The sequence below is a fragment of the Microcaecilia unicolor genome, chromosome 3, assembly GCF_901765095.1.
Source record: "Microcaecilia unicolor chromosome 3, aMicUni1.1, whole genome shotgun sequence".
NCBI classification, from domain to species: domain Eukaryota; kingdom Metazoa; phylum Chordata; class Amphibia; order Gymnophiona; family Siphonopidae; genus Microcaecilia; species Microcaecilia unicolor.
In genome coordinates, this window is record NC_044033.1 from 52,942,645 (window position 1) to 52,967,141 (window position 24,497).

Consider the following 24,497-nt stretch of genomic DNA (forward strand, 5'->3'; position numbering starts at 1 on the left):
TCTTCCTTAACTATTCACAATGTAACCCATAATCGTAATGTAACAAACTGTATTTCCATCATTTACAATGTATTGTAAGCCACACTGAGCCCGCAAATAGGTGGGAAAATGTGGGATACAAATGCAATTAAATAAATAAATAAACAAACAAAAAGAACCAAGCAGTTTACAGGCTATATTCAGAAAGAATAAAGAAATGAACTGAAAATTTGTAGGACAGAAAACCAAACATGCCAGAATTAGTCAGAAAGGAGCCAATATAGACAGAAGGATAGACAGGGGTAATGAGAGGGAGGGCAGGGAAGAGAAGGTCAAAAATAGACACACAAGCGGGTGATGTTATTGCATATAACCAGTTGTCAAACAAATCCCAATACTCAAAAAGAGCAGAAACAGACAAGGTTTTATCAAAAACCCAGTGCTCAAGAATTCCTTTTCACTTCAATAGCATGTGAGCAATTAAACTCAACCATATTGAAGCCTCTGAAGTGACTTCACACCAGGATCACAGCCTAGTGATGTAGGTCCTGAGAGAGCTTTTCACATGGAATTAAGAAATTTCATACATTTTTATATAAAAAAATATTAATAAAAAGTTTCTATAAACTTATACTATACTAAGGAAGCTGACGAAGAATTGAGTGAGTGACTAGGCTGTGATCCTGGTGTGAAAAGAGACAGTACTGAGGCTTCAATATGGTTACAAGTTTAATTGCTCACATACTATTGAGTGAGAAGGAATACTTTATTTTATTTGTTATTTATTGGGATTTATTAACTGCCTTTATGAAGAGATTCACCCAAGGCAGTGTACAGCAGGTACAGTTTAATATTAAAAAAAAAACCTGGCAATGTTGTTATCAGCGTAACAATAGTAAAATAACCAAGAACAAATAGAATAATTGAGGCAACCTTGAAAACAGTAAACCGAAAGCTAATAATAGAACTACTGTGAAACAGTATCAAAAATATACACATTTAACAGTACTGGAATTCAAATACCAGAGATATAATACAATGTTAGCGTAATACTGATACACCTAAAAAGCATGCATTAGAACATTCAACTAACAGATATGATGTCAATGATTTTCTACAATACAGCTTACCACATAGCTAAGGGACCAAGAGCAGATGATGGGAACAAGATGAGTGGTACAGTCGGTTGGGATAATTTGATGGTTAAACTCAAGGCACCTTCATACCCAAGACATCACAGCTCTCACATGGCTCAGAACTTAGTGTAGAGTTCTGATCATGTATGGTTCTACTTGCAAATAGCTGTCTCCTTGGCTATTTGCAATGCTCAAAAATCACAGCAGCTCTAAGACTGCATATGCCTGATCAATTTTGCCGTCTACGGAGAACAGTGTTGTTTGCATACACAAACAGGATTGAGTCTGACATATAAATAGATGATTCCCAGGCTTAGGGTTACTCATGTCTGCGCACTGTCTCGTATTTAGGAGCAGCCGACACAAAAACAGTGCCACTTCGCACAGAAAGACTGGCCAGCACCATGTGACCAAAAGCACTATCCTTTGTCAACTGGTCCAAGCAGTAATGTGAGATAAGGGAACAATAAAGTGCACTTTACTAACACAGCAATTGACGAACTGTAATTTGTCAAAAAATGGAGAACAAGGATCAACACTAAACCCCTTACCTTTGGTGGAATTATGTCATTTTCATTCTTTAGGACAAACCTTCCCTCTCTGTCATCTTTGTTCCAATTTAACTGTACGACAAGGGGCTTCTCATCAATATCCAATCTTCTTTCTTCTTCAAAAAATGAAACAGTCAATTAAAAAAAAAAAAACCCACATCAGCCAGCTACAGCATTTTATAGATATTGGATGCAAGTAACATGAATATATACACAGAGTGGCAACTACCAGTACTATATGAATAGAAGCAATATGCAGCTACTATCCATATACAGTTTACACGTTGACAGATAAACACCCCCCCTCACTCATCCCCAGTGCTACCTACATAGTGCCATGAAACTCTAAATATTTTGAGTGCCACTGTCTGGATAGTGATGCGCTGTATAGTGGCCACTTTAAATAAGTACCTTTGAATACTGGGCTATGTCTGGACACACCTGAATAAAGAGCCTATGTATGAACATCTATGCAGCTGTGCGATAGTGAAGATGAGTCACTCTTCAATTTCCTTTCACCCAGCTACACTAGTCTGAACCAGTAGGATTATGCTCCCTTTCCTACGAGCAGATGGCTACCAGCAGATGGCAGGAGAGAGCTGGAACTTCCAGTGACATCACTAGGATAAAGCTGATGCTCCCATGGAACTCTCCAGTATGCCACTGCCGAAGCAGTAGACGGTCCTATATACCACACCAAAGTATGATTTGCCATTGCATCCATCAAATTAAGCAACATTTTTGCTTTAAAGACCCATTCATCAATTAACTCAATTAGAAGTTACTACTATTACTACTTATTTCTATAGCGCTACTAATAGAAAGTGAATGATTGAAAGTGAGTTCAAGTAAATAAGTCCAATTTTATCTAATAAAACACACACATTTCTGCGGCCTTTAATTAATAAAATCCTAAACAGTATAGCCTACAAAAAGAACAGCAATTTCAAACATTAGATACACAGGACAGATTTCTGAGGTTTGAATGGATAAGATAAGCTACTATATACCCCAATAAAGGTGAAGCAGAAGCAGAACTACACACAAGGAATCAGAACGGGGGTTAGATCTCACATAAGAGGATAGCAGTTTCTTTTGACTTCCAGAATAGCTGAAGAAAAGGTAAGGGCTTTGGTAGGGCTTTGTCTTTTTTTCAACAGGTGCAAAATCTGCAACTGAAGTATCGCTGAGAAACGAGACACCAATGATGGTGCCCCAATGACAGTTTCCGCCTCTGTCCAAATAGAAAGCATGACCCAAGGTGAGAGACTGGCTCTATATGTGGGATGCCTGCAACTTGAATCCCTCATGAAAGTAGTAGAGGAACAAAGAGGAGGTGGCAAGGTTGAGAAACATCCATAACAATACATGCATGCATGAAATGCTTCATGAAGGAGCAAAGGATATCCAGTTTTGGAGAAGCATCAGCTGTACTGCAAAATTACAACGGGACCACAGATCACAAGACCCTGAAGAATCAATACCATAATTCTACCTGCCCTTAAACTGAAGAGCTAATATGTAACCTTGGAAGCAGACGTGAGCGCATCCCAGGAACAGAAGAACTGAACTCAAAATCCCCAAAATTTTGGAATCAGTGACTGCTAGAAAGCAGGGTCGTGATTTCTTTGAGGGGTACAGAAGCATCCATCTGCCAAGTTCCAAAACGTAAGATGTTGCACAGGTTTGCTGAGACTCATGAAGCCTACTGACTATTATCCAATGCAGTTCATTCATGTTGGCACGGATGATAATATGTATCTCTCCGAACATAGCAATAGTGACTTCATTGCTCTGGGAAAGAGGCACAAATGCCGTTATCGTGAATCCTTTCCATCAAGGTTAAAGGCCAAGGCACACAAGTTTGCATCCTGAAGATGAAGGAATGTCTGCATGGATGGTGTCAGTGTGTTTCAACTTCCTGGAACATGGGATGATTATCCAAGGGCTGCAGATCAGAGATTATATCCGCCAAAGAAAGGAAGCCCGGAGTGTCTTCAGCAGCCAACTATAACCTATTTAAGGAGGCTTTAAACTAGAATCATTGGGCCTGAGCGAATAAAGCCCAAGGGTAAGTGAAACACTAAATACCTCTAAAGAAATGGGGTAAAAAAGGGCAACATCTGGAAACAGTGTATAGTAATGCTCATAGTATAGGACATAAGGATCTGGATTTAGAGCCTGTGATGGAAAAGACCAACCTGAATTTAGGAGAAATTAGGTCTTACCCGATGATTTTCTTTACATTAGTCCTTCCCACTATTCCAGAACCTGTGTGACAGTTGCAGTGCTGTGATGGGAAATTTTTAACAGGCACTCTCTCTGGGAATAGACAGCCTACAATTTGGGGAGCCACCGAGGTGGACTAAGAGAGCAACACATTCCTCTCTCCCCTCCCTCCCCCCAAAAAAGGAATGCTAGGCATACCTTTGCTGGCAGGGATGCCGAGCCCCACCAGCCAAATAAACAGACTTCTGACACTCCTCACTGCTTGTTTCTGGCTCTGAATAGAATGCCAGGAATTCTCATGCATACTTGTGCAAGAAGTCCTGGCATTCTGCTCAGAGCCAGAAACAAGCAGCGGAGAACACCGGCAATCCATTTATTTGGCTGGCAGGGCTCAGTATCTCTGCCAGTAAAGGAGTTCAGAGATGCCAAGGGTGGCCCCATCGCAAAGCTGGAGATTTACCACCGCTATTCTGGAGACTGAAGGCAATGAGTGCGGTTTTTCTTGTGGGCTCCAGCCATGTCTAAATTCAAAAACTGACATAACACTTCTAAAACTTAATTATTAAATTTTCTCATTTCCATCTTCCAAAATTCCAGACAGCAGATGTACAGATCAGCAGGACCCAAAGAAGTCCAAAACAAGTGAAGTCAGAAAAGCGAAGATACTTACCTGTAGCAGGTATTCTCCGAGGACAGCTGGCTGATTTTTCTCACATGTGGGTCGACGTCCACATCAGCCCAGGAATCAGCATTTTGCAGCCAAAATATTAAAAAACGTTTTGACAGTCTTCTGGCGCGCATGCAGCGCACACTGCGCATGCAAGACCTGATTTCCCACGCATCGCATGAAAGTGTTCCCTCAGTTGAATCAAAAAGCATAAAAAGAAGCAATAACTCCAAAGGGGAGGTGGGCGGGTTTGTGAGATCAGCCTGCTGTCCTCGGAGAATACCTACTACAGGTAAGTATCTTCGCTTTCTCCGAGGACAAGCAGGCTGCTTTTTCTCACATGTGGGATATCCCTAGCAACCAGGCTCACTCAAAACAATGAACATTGGTCAACTGGGCCTCGCAACGGCGAGGACATAACAGATTGACCTGAAACCATAAACTGAGACTGCAGCCTGGAACAGAACAAAAATGGGTCTGGGGGGGGGGGGGGGTGGAGTTGGATCCTAAACCCCGAACAGATTCTGCAGCACAGACTGCCCAAACTGACTGTCGCATCAGGTATCCTGCTGAAGGCAGTAGTGAGATGTGAATGTGTGGACTGATGACCACGTTGCAGCCTTGCAAATCTCTTCAATGGATGCTGACTAAGTGAGCCACTGACACAGCCATAACTCTTACATTATGATCCGTGACATGGTCCTGCAAAGTTAGCCCAGCTTGGGCAAAAGTGAAGGAAATGCAATCTGCTAGCCAATTTGAGATAGTGCGTTTTCCGATGGCGACTCCCCTCCTGTTGGGATCGAAAGAAACAAACAACTGGGTGGACTGTCTAAAGGGCTTTGTCCGCTCCACGTAAAAGGCCAATGCTCTCTTGCAGTCAAAGGTATGCAAACTGCTTACGCCAGGGCAGGTATGAGGACGGGAAAAGATTGTTGGCAAGACAACTGACTGGTTCAGATGGAACTCCGACACCACCTTCGGCAGGAACTTAGGGTATGTGCGGAGGACTACTCTGTTGTGATGAAACTTGATACAAGGTGCATGCACTACCAAGACCTGAAGATCACTGAACCTACGAGCTGAAGTAACAGCCACCAAGAAAACGACCTTCCAGGTCAAGTACTTCAGATGGCAGGAATTCAGAGGCTCAAAAGGAGCTTTCATCAGCTGGGTGAGAACGACGTTGAGATCCCATGACACTGGTGGAGGTTTGACAGGGGGCTTTGACAAAAGCAAACCTCTCATGAAACGAACAACTAAAGGCTGTCCAGAGATAGGCTTACCCTCTACACGGCGATGATAGGCACTAATAGCACTAAGATGAACCCTTACTGAGCTGGTTTTGAGGCCAGACTCTGACAAGTGCAGAAGGTATTCAAGCAGGGTCCGAGTAGGACAAGAAAGAGGATCTAGGACCTTGCTGTCACACCAGACGAAAAACCTCCTCCATTTGAAAGAATAACACCTCTTTGTGGAATCTTTTCTGGAAGCAAGCAAGACTCGGGAGACACCCTCTGAAAGACACAAGGGGGCGAATTCTAAGCTCTCAACATCCAAGCCATGAAAGCCAGAGACAAAGTTGGGATGTAGAAGCGACCCCTTGTTCTGGGTGACGAGGGTTGGAAAACATTCCAATCGCCACAGTTCCTCGGAGGACAACTCCAGAATAAGAGTGAACCAAATCTGACGCGGCCAGAAGGGTGCAATCAGGATCATGGTTCCACAGGCTTGCTTGAGTTTCAGCAAAGTCCTCCCCACCAGAGGTATAGGAGGATACGCATACAGAAGGCCTGTCCCCCAATGCAGGAGAAAGGCATCTGGCGCTAGTCTAAAGCCTGGAACAGAACTGAGGGACCCTTGTGATTGATCTGAATGGCAAAAAGATCCACCGAGGGGGTGCCCCACACTCGGAAGATCTTGCGGACAACGTCCATGTTCAGTGACCACTCATGAGGTTGCATTATCCTGCACAACCTGTCGGCCAGCCTGTTTATGTCTGCCAGATAAGTGGCTTGGAGAAACATGCCGTGACGGTGTACCCAAAGCCACATCTGGATGGCTTCCTGACACAGAGGGCGAGATCCGGTGCCTCCCTGCTTGTTGGTGTAATACATGGCAACCTGTCTGAATCAAAATGATTTGGCTGGACAGCCGATCTTTGAAAGCCTTTAGAGCATTCCAGATCGCTCTTAATTCCAGGAGGTTGATCTGCAGACCTCTTTCCTGAAAGGACCAGGCTCCCTGAGTGTAGAGTCCATCTACATGAGCTCCCCACCCCAGGAAAGATGCATCCATCATCAGCACCTTTCGTGACTGAGGAACTTGAAATGATCGCCCCATGGTCAAATTGGATCGAATTGTCCAGCACTGAAGAAAATTCCGAAAGTCTGTGGACAGTTGGATTATATTCTCTAAAACCCTCACAGCTTAGAACCACTGGGAAGCTAGGGCCCATTGAGCTGATCTCATATGTAGACATGCCATGGGCATTACATGAACTGTGGAGGCCATGTGCCCCAGAAGTCTCAACATCTGCCGAGCCGTGACCTGCTGAGACACTCGAACCATGGACACCAGGGATAGAAGGTTGTCCGCCCTTGCTTCGGGGAGATAAGCTCGAGCTGAGTGTTCAGCAGAGCTCCAATGAATTCCAATTTTCGGACTGGAGTGAAATGGGACTTGGGATAATTTTTGACGAACCCAAGTAGCTCCAGCACCTGAATAGTCATTCACATGGACTCCAGAGCACCTTCCTTCGAGGTGCTCTTCACCAGCCAATCGTCACGATAAGGAAACACATGCACTCCTAGTCTGCGTAGAGACACTGTGACTACAGCTAGGCGTTTTATAAACACTCTGGGAAAAGACGCCAGACCAAAAGGCAGTACACGGTACTGAAAAGTGCTATGATCCCAATTGAAATCAAAGATACTTCCTGTGAGATGGAAGTATTGAAATGTGTGTGTAAGCATCCTTTAAGTCCAGAGAGCATAGCCAAGTGTTTTCCTGAATCATGGGAAGAAGGGTGCCCAGGGAAACCATCCTGAACATTTCTCAAACCAGATAATTGTTCAGGCCCCTTAGGTCTAGGATGGGACGCATCCCCCCTCAACCCCCCCCCCCCGTTTTCTTTTGCACAAGGAAGTACCTGGAATAGAATCCCAGCCCTTCTTCCCCTGGTGGAATGGGTTCGACCACTTGGGCCTGTAGAAGGGCGGAGAGTTCCTCTGCAAGTACCTGCTTTTGCTGGGAGCTGTAGGACTGAGCTCCCAGAGGGCAATTTGGAGGCTTGGATTGCAGATTGAGGGTGCATCCTAACCGGACTATTTGAAGAACCCACCGGTCGGAGGTTATAAGAGGCCACCTGTGGTGAAAAAACATTAACTTCCACCCAACCGGCAAGTCGTCTAGTACGGACATGTTTACTGAGGCTATGCTGAACTGGAGCCAGTCAAAAGCCCTTCCCCTTGCTTTTGCTGGGGAGCCGCAGTGGCCTTAGGCACACGCTGTTGACGAGAACGAACGTGCTGCCGAGAAACAGGTGTGTACCTACGCCTAGCATAGGAATAGGGAGCACTCCTCTTCCCTGCAAAAAACCTCCTGGATGAGGAGGTAGTAGCAGAAGACGCCTGGCGGGAGAGAGAATCCATAGCATCATTATGCTTCTTAATCTGGTCAACTACATCCTCTACTTTCTCACCAAAAGGGTTATACACCTGGCAAGGAACATCTGCCATCCACTGCTGGGCCGAATGATCCAGGTCAGAGACACGCAGCCATGAGAGTCTGCGATCCTGAATGCTACATCAAAACTGTCGAATGTACCCCTGGCCAGGAATTTTCGACATGCCTTCTGCTACCTGACTACCTAGCGAAAAGGCTCAGCCTGCTCCGGAGGGAGTGTATCAACCAAGCTGGACAGTTGCCACACCGGGTTCCACAAGTGGACGCCCGTGAAGAGCTAGTAAGTCTGAATCTTGGCAGCGAGCACAGCGGCCTCATACGTGTTCCTCCCAAAGGAGTCCAAGGTTTTAGATTCTCTGCCTGGGGGCACCGAGGCATAGTCCCTAGTGCTCTTCGCTCTCTTGAGGGCGGAATCCACCACCTTGGAACTGTGAAGTAGCTGAGACCTCATCAAACCAGGTTCACCGTGGATTCAATATTGGGATTCAGCTTTTTTCGGGATCACGGGATTAGACAGAGGGAACGACCAGTTTCGCATAAGGACTTCTTTCAGTACATTATGCAAAGGAGCCGTTGCAGCCTCTCTAGGCGGAGAAGGACAATCCAGGACCTCGAGCATCTCAGCCCTGGGCTCATCTTCAACCTCCACAGGGAAGGGAATAGTCGCAGCCATTTCCTTGACAAAGGAGGTAAAGGATAGACTCTCCAGTGGAGGGGAAGTTCAGAGGGAATCCCACAGGACTCGTCAGAAGAAAAGTACCTGGGATCTTCCTCTTCCTCCCACAAACGCTCATCTTCAGTATCGGACAAGACCTCCCTCAGAGCAGTCCGAAACTAAGCCTGCCTTGACGCCGAGAAGCAACGTCCTCAATGGCAGTGCCGAGAAGTCGACACCTGCCTGGACTGCGGTGAAGCTTCCTCCACCAACATCAAAGGGGAGTCGACCTGGGTGGCAGCTGACACCGATGCCGCAGGCGACACCGAGGTCGGGGACCTCACCGCAGGCGAAGGGCCAGATGCTGCTTCTGCAGACGGTACGGAAGGTGCAAGCACCCTCGACTGGCCCAGCAATCCTTCCAGAAGCTTTGGAAACAGAGCCCTAATGCGCTTGTCGAGAGCCACCGTCAGACAAGGCTGTGATGGTCAGTAAAGGAGCCGGTGGCAGAATCTGTCGAGGCTCGGGAGCAGGTACCGGGCTGCCAGAAGACTGACGCATCGGCATCTCCTGAATAGAGGGGGAGCGATCCTCTCGGCGCCGACGCTTCTCGGGTGCCAATTCCCTCGACACCTCAGAGCTCCCGGCACCGTGTGTCGAAGGAGAACTGACGATGCTTCTTTGCCTTCGCTCGACGCCCGTCAAGACTCCTCGGTACCGAGGACGTGGAATCCTCACGGCTCCTTGGGGCTGGGTCCAATGAAGGTCGGTCCCAGGGGGCCTGCATAACAGGAGGCCTCGAGGCAGGTGGAGACCCACTCAATGCCTCACTGCTTTCAGCGTGAATTGGTCTTTCAGCAGCCATTACCTCCACTCCTGAAGTCGATGCTGCCGACCTCGGTACCGATGTCGAAGGACCGGACCGAGCCCCAAAAAGCTTTTCTTGTTGGGCTTGAGACATTTGGGTCCGTTTCTTCATACGAAGACACAGACTGCAAGCGGTTGGGCTATAGTCGGGCACAAGGCACTGGATACAACAGGCGTGGGTATCAGTACCAGAGATGGTCCAGTTGCACCGAGTACAACATTTGAAGCCGCTGGGTGTCTTTGATGACATGGAAGGAAAAACAGCTTCAGCAAAATCAAAAGATGTGATTGTGCCTGACAAAAGAAAAAGGGCACAAAAATAATGGAATAACCTGACCGTGCAGCCTGAAAACTGGCCGCAACAAAAAACAAAGGAAACTTGAAAGGGGACAAAACTAAAAAGTACACTATGGGTACTTTTTTTTTTTTTTTTTTTACAGACAATAATAAAATAAAGAAAAAATTAGGAGAAAAAAGCAAAAACTCAAAGACTCTTTCCTGGGCATGAGAGGAGCGCAGAAAAAAAAACTACCGCACCTCAACTCGGAGAAAAGAAAACTGAGGGAACACGTTCACGCAACAGGTGGGAAATCAGTCCGCGCATGCGCGGATGCCAGAAGACTCTGGCAAAACTAATATTTTGCTTGCAAAATGCCGATTCCTGGGCCAATGCAGCCATCGACCCACATGTGAGAACAAGCAGCCTGCTTGTCCTCGGAGAACATAGTTTATACCTAATTTATTCAACCACCTTTAGGATTCACCTTTGGGTTTAAAAAGCAAAACCATGTGCATGTCAAGACTCGATAAACAAATTAAAACAAAGTTTAAAGCAAATGCCCTTAATATGTAATACTTGGTAGCAATAATTAGAGAATGACACGAGAGCGAAACCGCAGGACCGGTAAACAATGTTAGATTTTTACCGCGGGTGCAAACAGTGGCTATTTCCCCGCCCCGTGGGAGCGGTAATAACCCCTGCACCCGCGGTAAATTGACCACCTACATTTTTACCGTTTGTTCAGTTATGCTAGTCAGCTGCTCAGTGCTCCTCCCTGCCCGCAGTGCCGTTCAATCACGCTATCCTTCTTGAACTCCCCGCCCACCACATATAGGTGCCAACTCCGTCGGTGCTCGAGCACCCCCAATATTTCACTCAGCCCAGAATTGTAGAAGTCCCTCCCTCCTTCCCTTCGAGTTCCAGGGCCCACTCCCTCCGAATTTTAAAAGTCATCTTACCTCATCGGGGTTACGGCGGCGGCAGCAGCAGTGAAACGTGTGCAGGCTCGGTGCTTAGTTCAGCCTTCCCTTCTCTCTCAGCTCTGGTCCCGCCCTTGTGGAAACAGGAAATGAGGGCGGGACCACAGCTGAGAGAGAAGGAAAGGCTGAACTAAGCACCGAACCTGTACACTTTTCACTGCTGCTGCCGCCGTAACCCCAATGAGGTAAGATGACTTTTAAAATTCGGAGGCAGGGGGCCCTGGAACTCGAAGGAAGGGAGGAAGGAAGGGAGGGAATGGAACTCGGAGGGAAGGAGGGACCTGGAACTAAGAGGGAGGGAGGGCGGGAGACCTGAAACTAAGAAGGAGGGAGAGGGCAGGGGAATGCACCACCTGTAAAAAAATAAATAAATAAAATTTTCAGCACCCCCAATCATTTTGAAAAGTTGGCTCCTATGCCACAATCACACATCACTCACCATTCCTTTCACCCAGGAGGAGCCGGAACACTCAGTCACTCCAAGAAGGAACTCGACTGAGCCGGAGCTAGTGTGCCACATGCGTGAGCCCAGTCCAGGAGCCAGAGGAACATTAATCCGACTGTTGTGTTCCCCTTCCGTTTTAGTAAAAAGCTTTAAGACGGCTGCCAGCGACTGGAGCTGCAGTTGGTGAGTGTCTCCTGTCCTATCCCCTCAATTCAGTGGGTAGTGGGGGAAGGAGTATCTTGAAATTGTGTTTAGTGCTGATATTTTCTTAGGAATTAAATATATTTATAACTTTGGAAATAAGGTAAGGTAAAATTATGTATCATACCTGATAATTTTCTTTCCATTAATCATAGCTGATCAATCCATAGACTGGTGGGTTGTGTCCATCTACCAGCAGGTGGAGATAGAGAGCAAAGCTTTTGCCTCCCTATATGTGGTCATGTGCTGCCGGAAACTCCTCAGTATGTCGATATCAAAGCTCCATCCGCAGGACTCAGCACTTAGAGAATTACACCCACAAAGGGACACTCTGCCCAACTCACCACCGCCGAAACGGGGGAGGGGAATTAACCCAGCTCATCCCCACACAAGTGGGGGAGGGGAATCCGTCCAGCTCATCCCCGCGGAGCGGGGGAGGGACACCACCCCGCCGATGCGGGGGGATCTGGCTTATCCTGCAACCGCAACCGCGGGAGGAGCTGACTGACCCTAACACCGCCGAAGCGGGAGGGGTACAAAGCTGCCCTACAGCCGCACAAGCGGGAGGGAGCGCCAGCAGAATTTATGTCTCAATCCAGCCCCGTAAAACGGAGGGGAGAGGAATGCAGCAGCTCACTAACACAAACTCGTCTCAACTCTTGAAGAATCCAATTGAAAAAACTTGAAGACGAAGTCCTCCTGAACAGGAACTGAAGACTAAACTTGAACCTGAAATGCAACCAGAATATAAACAGTACAGATATCTGGGAGGGGCTATGGATTGATCAGCTATAATTAATGGAAAGAAAATTATCAGGTATGATACATAATTTTACCTTCCATATCATCATGCTGATCATTCCATAGACTGGTGGGATGTACCGAAGCAGTACTCAACCAGGGCGGGACACTGAAATCCCTGACCGCAACACTGAAGCTCCAAACCGGGCCTCCGCCCGAGCAGCCACAGTCAAGCGGTAATGCCTGGAGAAGGTATGGGCCGATGCCCAAGTTGCCGCCTTGCAAATCTCTTCCAAGGAGACGGACCCGGCCTCTGCCATCGAGGCCGCCTGAGCTCTAGTGGAGTGAGCCTTCAGCTGGATAGGCGGCACCTTCCCCGCGGCCACATAAGCCGCTGCAATGGCTTCCTTGACCAATCTTGCCATTGTAGGCTTAGCAGCCTGCAGACCCTTACGAGGACCTGCAAACAGGACAAACAGATGATCCGATTTCCGGAAATCATTGGTCACTTCCAAGTATCTGATGATGACTCGTCTCACATCCAGATATTTGAGAGCAGAGTATTCCTCTGGGTAGTCCTCCCTACGAAAGGAAGGGAGACAGAGCTGCTGATTCACATGGAAGCGAGAAAATCTTGGGCAGGAAGGAAGGCACTGTGCGAATAGTCATTCCTGCCTCAGTGAACTGCAGAAAAGGCTCTCGACATGAGAGCGCCTGGAGCTCGGAAACTCTTCTGGCTGAAGTGATAGCCACCAAAAAGACTGCTTTCAACGTCAGGTCTTTCAGAGATGCCCTCGACAAGGGTTCAAAAGGCGGCTTCTGCAAGGCTCTTAGCACCAGGTTGAGATTCCACGCAGGCACCACTGAGTGCAGAGGAGGGCGCAGGTGATTAACTCCCTTGAGAAAACGTACCACATCTGGCTGCGAAGCCAGGGAAGCACCCTTCAGGCGGCCCCTGAAGCAAGCCAGAGCCGCTACCTGGACTTTAAGGGAACTGAGCGACAGGCCTTTCTCCAGACCTTCTCGCAGGAACGCCAGCACTGAAGAAATTGGAGCAGTGAAGGGAGAAAGTGAGCCTGCTTCACACCACGCTGCAAAGGTACGCCAAACCCTGGCGTAAGCAGTAGAAGTAGAGCGCTTCCTCGCTCTCAGCATAGTGGCGATGACCTTGTCTGAGAAGCCCTTCTTCCTCAGACGCTGCCACTCAATAGCCAGGCCGTAAGACCAAAGGGGGAGGGATCCTCCGTCACCACGGGACCCTGATGCAACAGGCCCTGCTCCACTGGCAGCCGCAGAGGGTCGTCCACTGAGAGCCTGATCAAGTCCGCATACCAGGGACGTCTGGGCCAGTCCGGACCCACCAGGATTATCCGGCCCGGATGCTTTGCCACCCGGTCTCGTACCCTGCCCAACATGGGCCAGGGCGGGAACACATAGAGAAGCTCTTGTGTCGGCCACTGTTGAAGAAGAGCATCTACTCCCAGAGATCGAGGGTCCCGTCCTCTGCTGAAAAAGCGCGGCACTTGGCAATTGGCCGATGACGCCATCAGATCTAGGCTCGGCTGGCCCCAGCGCTTCGTGATGTCCAAGAACGCCTGAGCAGATAGCTGCCACTCTCCGGGATCCAAGGTATGGCGACTCAGAAAGAAAGCCTTGACATTCATGACTCCGGCAATGTGGGCCGCTGACAGCTGTTCCAGGTTCGCTTCCGCCCACTGGCATAGATTCATGGCTTCCTTGGCTAGAGGGGCGCTCTTGGTACCTCCCTGGCGGTTGACATAGGCCACAGCCGTGGCATTGTCCAACAGGACCCGTACTGGCTTCAACGCCAGTACCGGGAGGAACTCCACAAGCGCCAACCGAATGGCTCTGAGTTCCAGGAGGTTGATAGACCACTTTGCCTCTGCAGGAGACCAGATCCCCTGCGCTGTCCTTCCCATGCAGTGGGCTCCCCAGCCCTTCAAAGAGGCATCCGTCGTGATGATAATCCACTCCGGGGTCACAAGAGGCATCCCTGCAGACAACTTGTCTGTCTTCAGCCACCAGCTCAGCGCCTTGCGCACTGCTGGGTCCAAGGGAAGGCGCACAGCATAATCCTCCGACACCGGAGTCCAGCGCTGCAGCAGAGAGTGTTGTAGTGGTCTCATATGAGCCCTGGCCCAGGGCACTACTTCCATCGTGGCCGTCATAGAGCCCAACAGCTGCACGTAGTCCCAAGCCCGAAGCGGAGAGGCTACTAGGAACTGGTCCACCTGAGCCTGAAGTTTGACAATCCGATTGTCCGGCAGGAACACTCTGCCCACTTGGGTGTCGAATCGAACTCCCAGATACTCCAGGGACTGAGTCGGGCGCAGCTGGCTTTTCTCCCAGTTGATGATCCACCCCAGGGAGCTCAAAAGAGCAATCACCCGGTTCACAGCCTTGCCGCACTCTGCATAAGAGGGGGCTCGGATCAACCAGTCGTCCAGATAAGGATGGACTTGTACTCCTTCCTTTCGCAGGAAGGCCACGATGACCACCATTACTTTGGAGAAGGTTCGCGGAGCAGTAGCCAACCCGAACGGGAGGGCTCTGAACTGGAAGTGTCGGCCCAGGACTGCAAAACGCAGAAAGCGTTGATGAGGAGGCCAGATGGGAATATGCAAGTACGCTTCCTTGATGTCCAAGGATGCCAGGAACTCCCCTGCCTTCACTGCCGCTATAACAGAGCGGAGAGTCTCCATGCGAAAGTGCCGAACTTTCAAGGCCCGATTGACCCCTTTGAGGTCGAGGATAGGCCGGACAGAACCTCCTTTCTTTGGTACCACAAAGTAAATGGAGTAACGTCCCTTGCCAAGCTGATTTTCTGGCACCGGAACGACCGCACCCAGGCGGATCAGATTGTCCAAGGTCTGCTGCACTGCCACAGCTTTGACCGGAGACTTGCAGGGAGAGAGTACAAACCCGTCTCCTAAGGGTCGGCAGAACTCTAGCTTGTAGCCGTCTCTGATGACTTCCAGCACCCAAGCGTCTGAAGTTACCCTGGTCCACTCGCCCAGAAACGAGGACAGGCGTCCTCCAATCTGCACTGGGCCATGGACCAGGACCCCGTCATTGGGTACGAGACCCTGGGGGAGGACCGGAGGGCGTACCTCCGGGACGGCGGTCTCTGCGAAAGGAATGCTGCTTGGGGGAGAAGTTCCTCTTGAAGGAAGAGGGGGCAGAGGAGCCCGACTTGCCCGGGCGGTACCGACGGGCTTCCTGAAACCGTCCTCTGGAGTTACCGGGGCGAGCACTGGCCCGAGCCCTGACCTCTGGTAACCTCTTGCCCTTAGACGTGCCGAGATCGGTCACAATTTTGTCCAGCTCGACCCCAAAGAGCAGCTTGCCTTTAAAAGGCAACTTAGCCAGGCGGGACTTAGAGGCGTGGTCAGCAGACCAATGTTTCAGCCAAAGCCAGCACCGCGCAGAGACTGTCTGAGCCATACCTTTAGCCGAGGCTCTCAAGACATCATACAGTAAGTCTGCCAAATAAGCCAAGCCCGATTCCAGGGCCGGCCAATCAGCCCTCAAGGAAGGATCCGAGGGGGAAGCCCGCTGCACAATCGTCAGGCACGCCCTGGCCACATAGGAGCCGCAAACTGAGGCCTGCAAACTTAAGGCAGCCGCCTCGAAGGACGACCTTAAGACCGCCTCCAATCTTCTGTCTTGGGCGTCCTTTAGGGCCGTGCCACCTTCCACCGGCAACGCCGTTTTCTTAGTCACCGCAGTGATTAAGAATCCACGGTAGGCCAAAGAAAGGCCTCACGTTCACTTTCAGGCAAAGGATAGAGGCGGGACATAGCCCTAGCCACCTTGAGGCTCCTTCCGGGACATCCCATTGAGCCGAAATTAAGGTGTGCATGGCATCATGCACGTGGAAGGTTCTAGGCGGGCGCTTCGTCCCCAGCATAATGGCGGAGCCAACAGGGGCTGAGGGAGAGACGTCCTCTGGAGAGGAAATCTTCAAAATGCTCATGGCCTGCACTAACAGGTTGGGCAAATCCATCCGAGCGGGAATCCGTCTCCTCCAAGGAATCCCCAAAGGACCGTTGGGAGAACCCAGATACGCTGCCCTCATCTACATCAGAGGAGACAGAGTCCTCTAAGCCCTGGGAATCCACCCGAGGGCGTTTACTTCCGGGGGCCTCAACCCCTTTGTCGGACAAGGAAGAAGGGGCAGCGTTTTGCATAAGGAAGGCCTGATGCAGCAGCAAAATAAACTCGGGGGAGAAACCCCCCAGACTGTGTATTTCAGCAGCCTGGGCCACAGCCCTAGACGCACCCTCAACCGGCGCTCGCAAGAGCGGGGGAGAAACATGCTGCGCATCCAAGATGGCGTCCGGCGCGACACTCCGCGAAGGAGCCGCGCGGGAAGAACGGCGCTTAACTTTAGCCGCTTTTTTGCCGTCGCCCAAATCAAGGGCGGCCATGGCATGAACGTCTCCCAGCTCAAGGGCGGCCCAAGAAGAAGCCGTCCGAGCAGAGTGGCCGGCCAAGATGGCGGAGGCGAGCAGCAGGGTATGGGCGTTTATGGCGGGGAAAAACCGCCACACCGGAGGAAGACCCGGGACACTGACCGGCCTCCAAACTGACACCCAACAAGGGCGAATCAGACTTTAAAACCCCCCATTCCCCGCTAGAAGCGCACACGCGGTCCGGGGAGCGATTCTTCGCGCCCTCGCCCTCCGACGCCATAGGCCACGTGGAGATCGATCGGGGAACCCCCTGCCCGCTATAAAAAGGTAAAAATTACCTGCTTCTCGCTCCGAGCTGTAACGACCTGGTGTCCCAGTGAGTAGCTGCAATAAACGTCGAAATAAACGCCCTTAAGGACGTCCAAAAATTTATTTATTTTTTTTAACGGAGCCAGCGGGAGGGGGGAGAAAAGGAGGGACCTGGCGCCACCAGGTTTGCACTTGCTCAAGAAGAGCCCTCAACCCCAGGTACTCAACAAAACCTAAAAATTAGGCTTGGAGACCTAGCCAGAGCTGCTGCTGTGTGTGACCACCACCTGCTGAGATAGAGAACATACTGAGGAGTTTCCGGCAGCACATGACCACATATAGGGAGGCAAAAGCTTTGCTCTCTATCTCCACCTGCTGGTAGATGGACACAACCCACCAGTCTATGGATTGATCAGCATGATGATATGGAATTAAGTGTTTCACTATGCAGTGAGCTATGTATTTAGTTTTCCTAATACTGCTTTCTGTGGGAATTGGGACTGCCCCAATTTGACATTTCGTCCTTTAGATTGTAAGCTCCTTTGAGCAGGGACTATCCTTATTTGTAGAACTGTACAGCGCTGCATAACCCTAGTAGCGCTTTAGAAATGTTAAGTAGTAGTAGTAACTTGCTCCTTTTGCTTTGTGGAATGCAGTGATATGGTGTATTATAAAAATGCACTTGCCTCATTTTATTACTATTTCACAAAGTAACCATGTTTCCTTTATCTAAGAGTTGCTGCAGTGCTAAATCCCATTTCCCACAGTGTCAAATCTTTTGACTGCCCCCCCCCCCCCCCGGACCAGTGCGGCAGCTCCCTTCCATCCCCCTGTCCCAGCATTTCCCTTCCCTCCCTCCCAAGTCACGACTTGTCCAACATGTGCTCCTCTCCTCCCCCTGGGCCCTGCTGCACTTATTTCCTAAGTTCTTCTGTCTGAGCAGATAGGCAGAAAAATAAATGCTTGGGAAAAACAAAACAACCAGACAAGGGTAGAAAATTCTTAAATCAGTGAAAGGAAAATGTCAATTTTACAGTAAATTTATATGACTTTTCATTTTGCAGAATGTAGGATGCTGTTTCTACTGCAATATTTAATGTTACATTTTCCTAGGTACAGCGACGGCTCCTTGTTGTATTACTTCTGTTTTGTTTTTTTAAATCTGGTGGTCATTTACTCACTGGTCAACAAGTGTGCTTTTATTTTTATTTTTTAGATTAACTGTAGTTATGGATAAAACAATGGTACAAGCTCTAATTCGTAACAAAAGTTAGAGATTGTCTTTTATTGAGAATGATGGAACTGAGCTAGTGCAGTATGAAAATCCTTCATTGTTATCCATGTGGATGGTCAAAACAGTGGTTTCACCATGTGCAAGACAGCGTTGAAATGGAAGTCACGTGATGGGACCAGTGGTCTGAAAGCGCATGCAGCAAGTTGTGCACAAGAGCATGTTATGCGCACAAAAAACATCGGGGACTTCTTACAAAAGGTGAGTCAAGATGAACCCAGAATGACCGTGCCAGCAACAGTGAAATCAGAAGTTACCGACACAGTTGCTTCAATGTGTGCCATGGACATCAGGCCTTTCTCTATGGTCCAAGGTATTGGCTTCATTCATCTCACTAAGAAGATGGTTTCAATTGGCGCAAAATATGGTCAGCTTTCTACAGATCAGATACTCCCCTCTGCCAGAACAGTGTCTAGGCATATTTCTGCTATTGCTGGCAAGGAAAGAGCAGCATTGTCTGATCTGTTGCAAAAGCAAATTAAATTTGGTGTAACAACTGATCTGTGGACTGAAGATGATACTGGGATGCCATACATAACAGCTACTGTACAGCATATAGATTCAAATTATCATCATCTTAACTCAAGAATCCTTGCCACCAGAACTCTGCTAGTAAAACACACTGCGACAAATATCAGATCTACAGTAAAGGACATTTTATAAGAGTTTGGGGCTTACCGGCAGGACAATATATATGTAACTGACAATGGAGCTAACGTGAAGGCTGCATTCAAGGATCAGCAGTGGATATTGTGTGCTGGCCATAACCTGAACCTTGTATTAGTTTATGGACTGAAGAATGATGGCTCTGCCTCTGATTCTGCAGCAGCAGCAGAAGTGGTCTGATAAAGGTTTCAAAAAACACTGTCACATATGTCAAGCATTCAAGAATGCATCAGAAGCTTGAGACTAGCCTTAAACAGGCTGTTCCAGCTAGGTGGAACAGAATTTATACAAATGCTAGACTCAATTAATAAAAACTTATCACATCTTAAACAACTGGCAGCTGAATTCAATGATAAAAAAAACTGCAGAAGCTGCTTTTGGATTTGAATGAAGCCGTCTTAAATGACACCATTTGCATCTTGTCTGCCTTTGATACAGCAACAAAAGTATTGTCTGCTGATCAAACCCCTACAATCTGCAATATCCTTCCAACCCATGCCCAGTTGTTAAAGAATCTGAATTTTACTGCAAATGAGTCATTCATTATTGCTAGCAAGGAGCACTTCCAAAACCTAATTGAGACTTTTCGGATTCATCCACTACACAACGTTGCTTGCCTTCTATACCCATATCTGAAAGACAATCCAATTATCTTCACCGAGGATGTTAAAATACAGGCAACAGAATCTTTGAGAAGGTAATACCAGCAGCTTGAAGTTGAAATGGAAGACTCAAGTCCATCAACATCTCGGGATCTTCCACAATCCACACTTTCAGAAAGTGTTGCATCTGTGGAAGAGTCTGGGCTGGGCCCCTCCAAATGAAGGAAGATGGATGTCAGCATTAGTTTTCTAAGCGACTTTTATAGAATGTCTTCTCGGAAGGCTGCTGTTCACGAATTTGAGAGTTATTTATGTTCAACTGATGATGCTGACAATGATGTTTTATCATTTTGGAGAAATAAGGAAAAGTGCTGGCCAAAACTAGCAAAACTTGCACGGATCCTGTGCATTCCTGCTACCAGCACGTCTTCGGAGAGTGTATTTTCTATTGCAGGAAGAACAGTGTAAGAAAGGAGAGCTCAACTGAATCCCGATATTGTGGATGACTTACTATTCATCAAGGATTTAAAAAACAGAACAAGAGAACACTAGCTTAAGAATATAGGAAGTGCTTCATATTTGCTGAATGGAAGCAGGGAAGGGTGTTTCTTGTAGTGGGTCAGGGAGGGGATCAATTGGTGAAAGCAGGGGAGGAGGGAGGAAAGATGGGAGGATGTATCTTCTATTTTTTGCTTTTTATACTGTAATAAAAAGATTGTTGAGGCTTCTATGGATGGGGGCAGAGTTCGCGGGGACGGAGACAAATTTTGTCCCTGCGTCATTCTCTAGCAACAATGAAACACTGATGGAAATTTCACATAGCAAGCAGCCTGAGCCAACAGATTTATTTCCATTAACAATTTTGTATGACCTTGGTGGCTAATAGCATGCTGAACTGGCCAATGTTGGCACATTTAGACTGACTCTGGACAGTTCTGCATGAAGGAAACCCTTCCCTCATTATTCAATACCCTCTCTGTGAAATAGTAATTTAAAAAAAAAAAAAAAAAAGGCAAGTGCATTTTTATAATATACCACTGCAACCCACAAAATAAATGGAGCAAGTTCCCACATGCCATTTATTTCTTTTTATGTAGGCACGGGAAAAAGATGGTAAATGCTACCAGGTTTCAATTTAATTACTTTTTTTTTTGGGGGGGGGGGGTTAAAGGTAAAATTAGTCTTTACCTGATAATTTTCCTTCCATTAGTCCCAGCAGATCAATCCAGAGACAAGTGGGTTATGTCCCTCTATCAGCAGGTGGAGATGGAGAGAACTTCAGAAGTTTACTACATGTGGTCATGTGCAGCAGTATTGTCAATACCAAAGCAGTGGAAGGAGGAAGAGGAAATCCAACATGTAAGCTCTCTCCTGCCTCTAACACACCCATGAAGGGTCCTCCCTCAACCACTTCCACAGGAGGGAAACAACTGAGTGGAGAACTGTAGTCAAATCTTTCTTTTCATGTTTCTTTTAACAAAAGAGTCGGTTGGGCCGCTGGACGAAAATGGTGTTAAAGGGGCGATCAAGGAGGACAAAGCCGTAGCGGAGAAATTAAATGAATTCTTTGCTTCGGTCTTCACCGAGGAGGATTTGGGGGGGGGACACCGGTGCCGGAAAGAATATTTGAAGCGGGGGAGTCGGAGAAACTAACAAATTCTCTGTAACCTTGGAGGATGTAATGGGTCAGTTCAGCAAGCTGAAGAGTAGTAAATCACCGGGACCTGATGGTATTCATCCCAGAGTATTAATAGAACTAAAAAATGAACTTGCGGAGCTACTGTTAGAAATATGCAAGCTGTCCCTAAAATCGAGTGTAATACCGGAAGACTGGAGGGTAGCCAATGTTACTCCGATTTTTAAGAAAGGTTCCAGAGGAGATCCGGGAAATTATAGACCGGTGAGTCTGACGTCGGTGCCGGGCAAGATGGTGGAGGCTATTATTAAGAATAAAATTGCAGAGCATATACAAAAACATGGACTGATGAGACAAAGTCAGCACGGATTTAGTGAAGGGAAGTCTTGCCTCACCAATCTAATGCATTTTTTTGAGGGGGTAAGCAAACATGTGGACAATGGGGAGCCGGTTGATATTGTATATCTGGATTTTCAGAAGGCGTTTGACAAAGTGCCGCACGAAAGACTCCTGAAGAAATTGCAGAGTCATGGAATCGGAGGTAGGGTATTATTATGGATTAAGAACTGGTTGAAAGATAGGAAGCAGAGAGTAGGATTGCGTGGCCAGTATTCTCAGTGGAGGAGGGTAGTTAGTGGGGTCCCGCAGGGGTCTGTGCTGGGTCCGTTGCTTTTTAATGTATTTATAAATGACCTAGAGATGGGAATAACTAGTGAGGTAATTAAATTCGCCGATGACACAAAATTATTCAGGGTCGTCAAGTCGCAGGAGGAATGTGAACGATTACAGGAGGACCTTGCGAGACTGGGAGAATGGGCGTGCAAGTGGCAGATGAAGTTCAATGTTGACAAGTGCAAAGTGATGCATGTGGGTAAGAGGAACCCGAATTATAGCTACGTCTTGCAAGGTTCCGCGTTAGGAGTTACGGATCAAGAAAGGGATCTGGGTGTCGTCGTCGATGATACGCTGAAACCTTCTGCTCAGTGTGCTGCTGCGGCTAGGAAAGCGAATAGAATGTTGGGTGTTATTAAGAAGGGTATGGAGTCCAGGTGTGCGGATGTTATAATGCCGTTGTATCGCTCCATGGTGCGACCGCACCTGGAGTATTGTGTTCAGTACTGGTCTCCGTATCTCAAAAAAGATATAGTAGAATTGGAAAAGGTACAGCGAAGGGCGACGAAAATGATAGTGGGGATGGGACGACTTTCCTATGAAGAGAGGCTGAGAAGGCTAGGGCTTTTCAGCTTGGAGAAGAGAAGGCTGAGGGGAGATATGATAGAAGTGTATAAAATAATGAGTGGAATGGATCGGGTGGATGTGAAGCGACTGTTCACGCTATCCAAAAATACTAGGACTAGAGGGCATGAGTTGAAGCTACAGTGTGGTAAATTTAAAACGAATCGGAGAAAATTTTTCTTCACCCAACGTGTAATTAGACTCTGGAATTCATTGCCGGAGAACGTGGTACGGGCGGTTAGCTTGACGGAGTTTAAAAAGGGGTTAGATAGATTCCTAAAGGACAAGTCCATAGACCGCTATTAAATGGACTGGAAAAATTCCTCATTTTTAGGTATAACTTGTCTGGAATGTTTTTACGTTTGGGGAGCGTGCCAGGTGCCCTTGACCTGGATTGGCCACTGTCGGTGACAGGATGCTGGGCTAGATGGACCTTTGGTCTTTCCCAGTATAGCACTACTTATGTACTTATGTACTTATGTAAAATCAAAACGAAGGAACCTGACGGAGCCAAAACAAACAAAAGAAAACCCAGTCAAGATCAACAAAGGACGGGCCTCTGGACTGATCTGCTGGGCCTAATGGAAAGAAAATCATCAGGTAAGGACTAAATTTTACCTTCCAGAGCGTCCCACAGATCAATCCAGACACGAGTGGGATGCACCAAAGCAGTCCACAACTACAGCAGAACACTACACACCATTTTACTCCTCGGTCCGGTTAGCACCAGCAACAACCATAAGTGCTGTTACAAGGGAATAGCTAGCGGCCAACGTCAAGTGGCCCATTGCTATCACAGAAGAAAGTACAAATCCGGGATGGAAAGAATGAAAAACCCTTGCAGGGCAAGGAGAAGGTGATGTGAAGCCTGAAAGAAAACTAGAAACAGGAGAAGTACACCCAATCTCCTTTAGAACAGGGCTTCAAGAGAGAGAAGCCCAAGGACAGAACACCCCGGGTATGCAGGTTCCAACCGGGCCATCCCCAGGAGAAACCCTCAGAAGCCCAGAGAGCACTGTAGTGTCCCCAATATAGAATCTGACATAAGAATCCACCGCCTGCGTGGAAACCCATAAGGTACGCATGCTCACACTGAAGTGGCCTGAAGAGCTAGACCCAAAGAATAGCAAAGGTTCAAAGCGAGGGAACATGTCCAGCTACCTCCACAGCTTACAAGAAAATGGATCGCAAAGGCAATCAGTAACAAGAGACAGACACCCCAACAAGCATCTGGGTATGGCGAGCACCTGCACAGACCACATGGAGCAACCACAGGGTGAGCAGAGCTCCCCAGGTTAAATTGAGATCCCGACCAATGAACCGAAAAGAAACCAGGAGCCCGGAGAAAATGCTGAGACGCAACCAGGAGCCAAGAGCACAGACCAATGCCTAGCTCTGACCAGTCACCGGGAAAAGAGACTCTCCCAAAGACAACTGCTGCCCACACCACACAGGACATGCAATAAATGCTAAATAGTAGTAGTAGTAGACCGAAGCCGTTGAGATGGATGTATCCCTGGCAAGTCCCGGAACCGGGCACACTGTCAGACAGCTGCGAAGGCCACCAGCTAGCCCCGAAGGTAAATAGGGCAGATCATACCAGCACAAGGAAAACAGACAGAATCGGAGCAAAGCTCAAAGACCAACCAACAGATCCAGCCGCCAAGGGCAGGCCCCATGGACCGAGCCATAACCTATCAAGCGAGTCCGCTAGTAGCTGGGGGCCGCAGCTGAATCCAGGGAAGGAAACGCCGTAACCAGGCAAGCAAGCCCACTAGCGATGATGGGGCGTGGCCATATCTAGGCAAGGAAACGCCATCTAGAGCCAAAGTAAGTGGAGTCAGGCAACACCTGATGGCCACAAATGGAACTAGGCCAAGTGTGACAGTCCAGAGTCAGACTA

At 48.1% G+C, this 24,497-nt stretch overlaps 1 protein-coding gene across 9 annotated transcripts in view; it reads right to left on the reverse strand.

Moving 5' to 3' along the window:
• Positions 1-24,497, reverse strand: part of AFDN (afadin, adherens junction formation factor) — a 414,469-nt gene that overhangs the window by 336,667 nt on the left and 53,305 nt on the right. For 6 of the 9 annotated variants that reach the window (XM_030195927.1, XM_030195926.1, XM_030195925.1 and 3 more), the window contains exon 3: positions 1,667-1,782. In XM_030195927.1, the coding sequence (XP_030051787.1) occupies positions 1,667-1,782 (116 nt within the window). The remainder of the gene's footprint in view (positions 1-1,666; positions 1,783-24,497) is intronic. The other 3 variants (XM_030195932.1, XM_030195930.1, XM_030195924.1) reach the window with 1 other exon arrangement.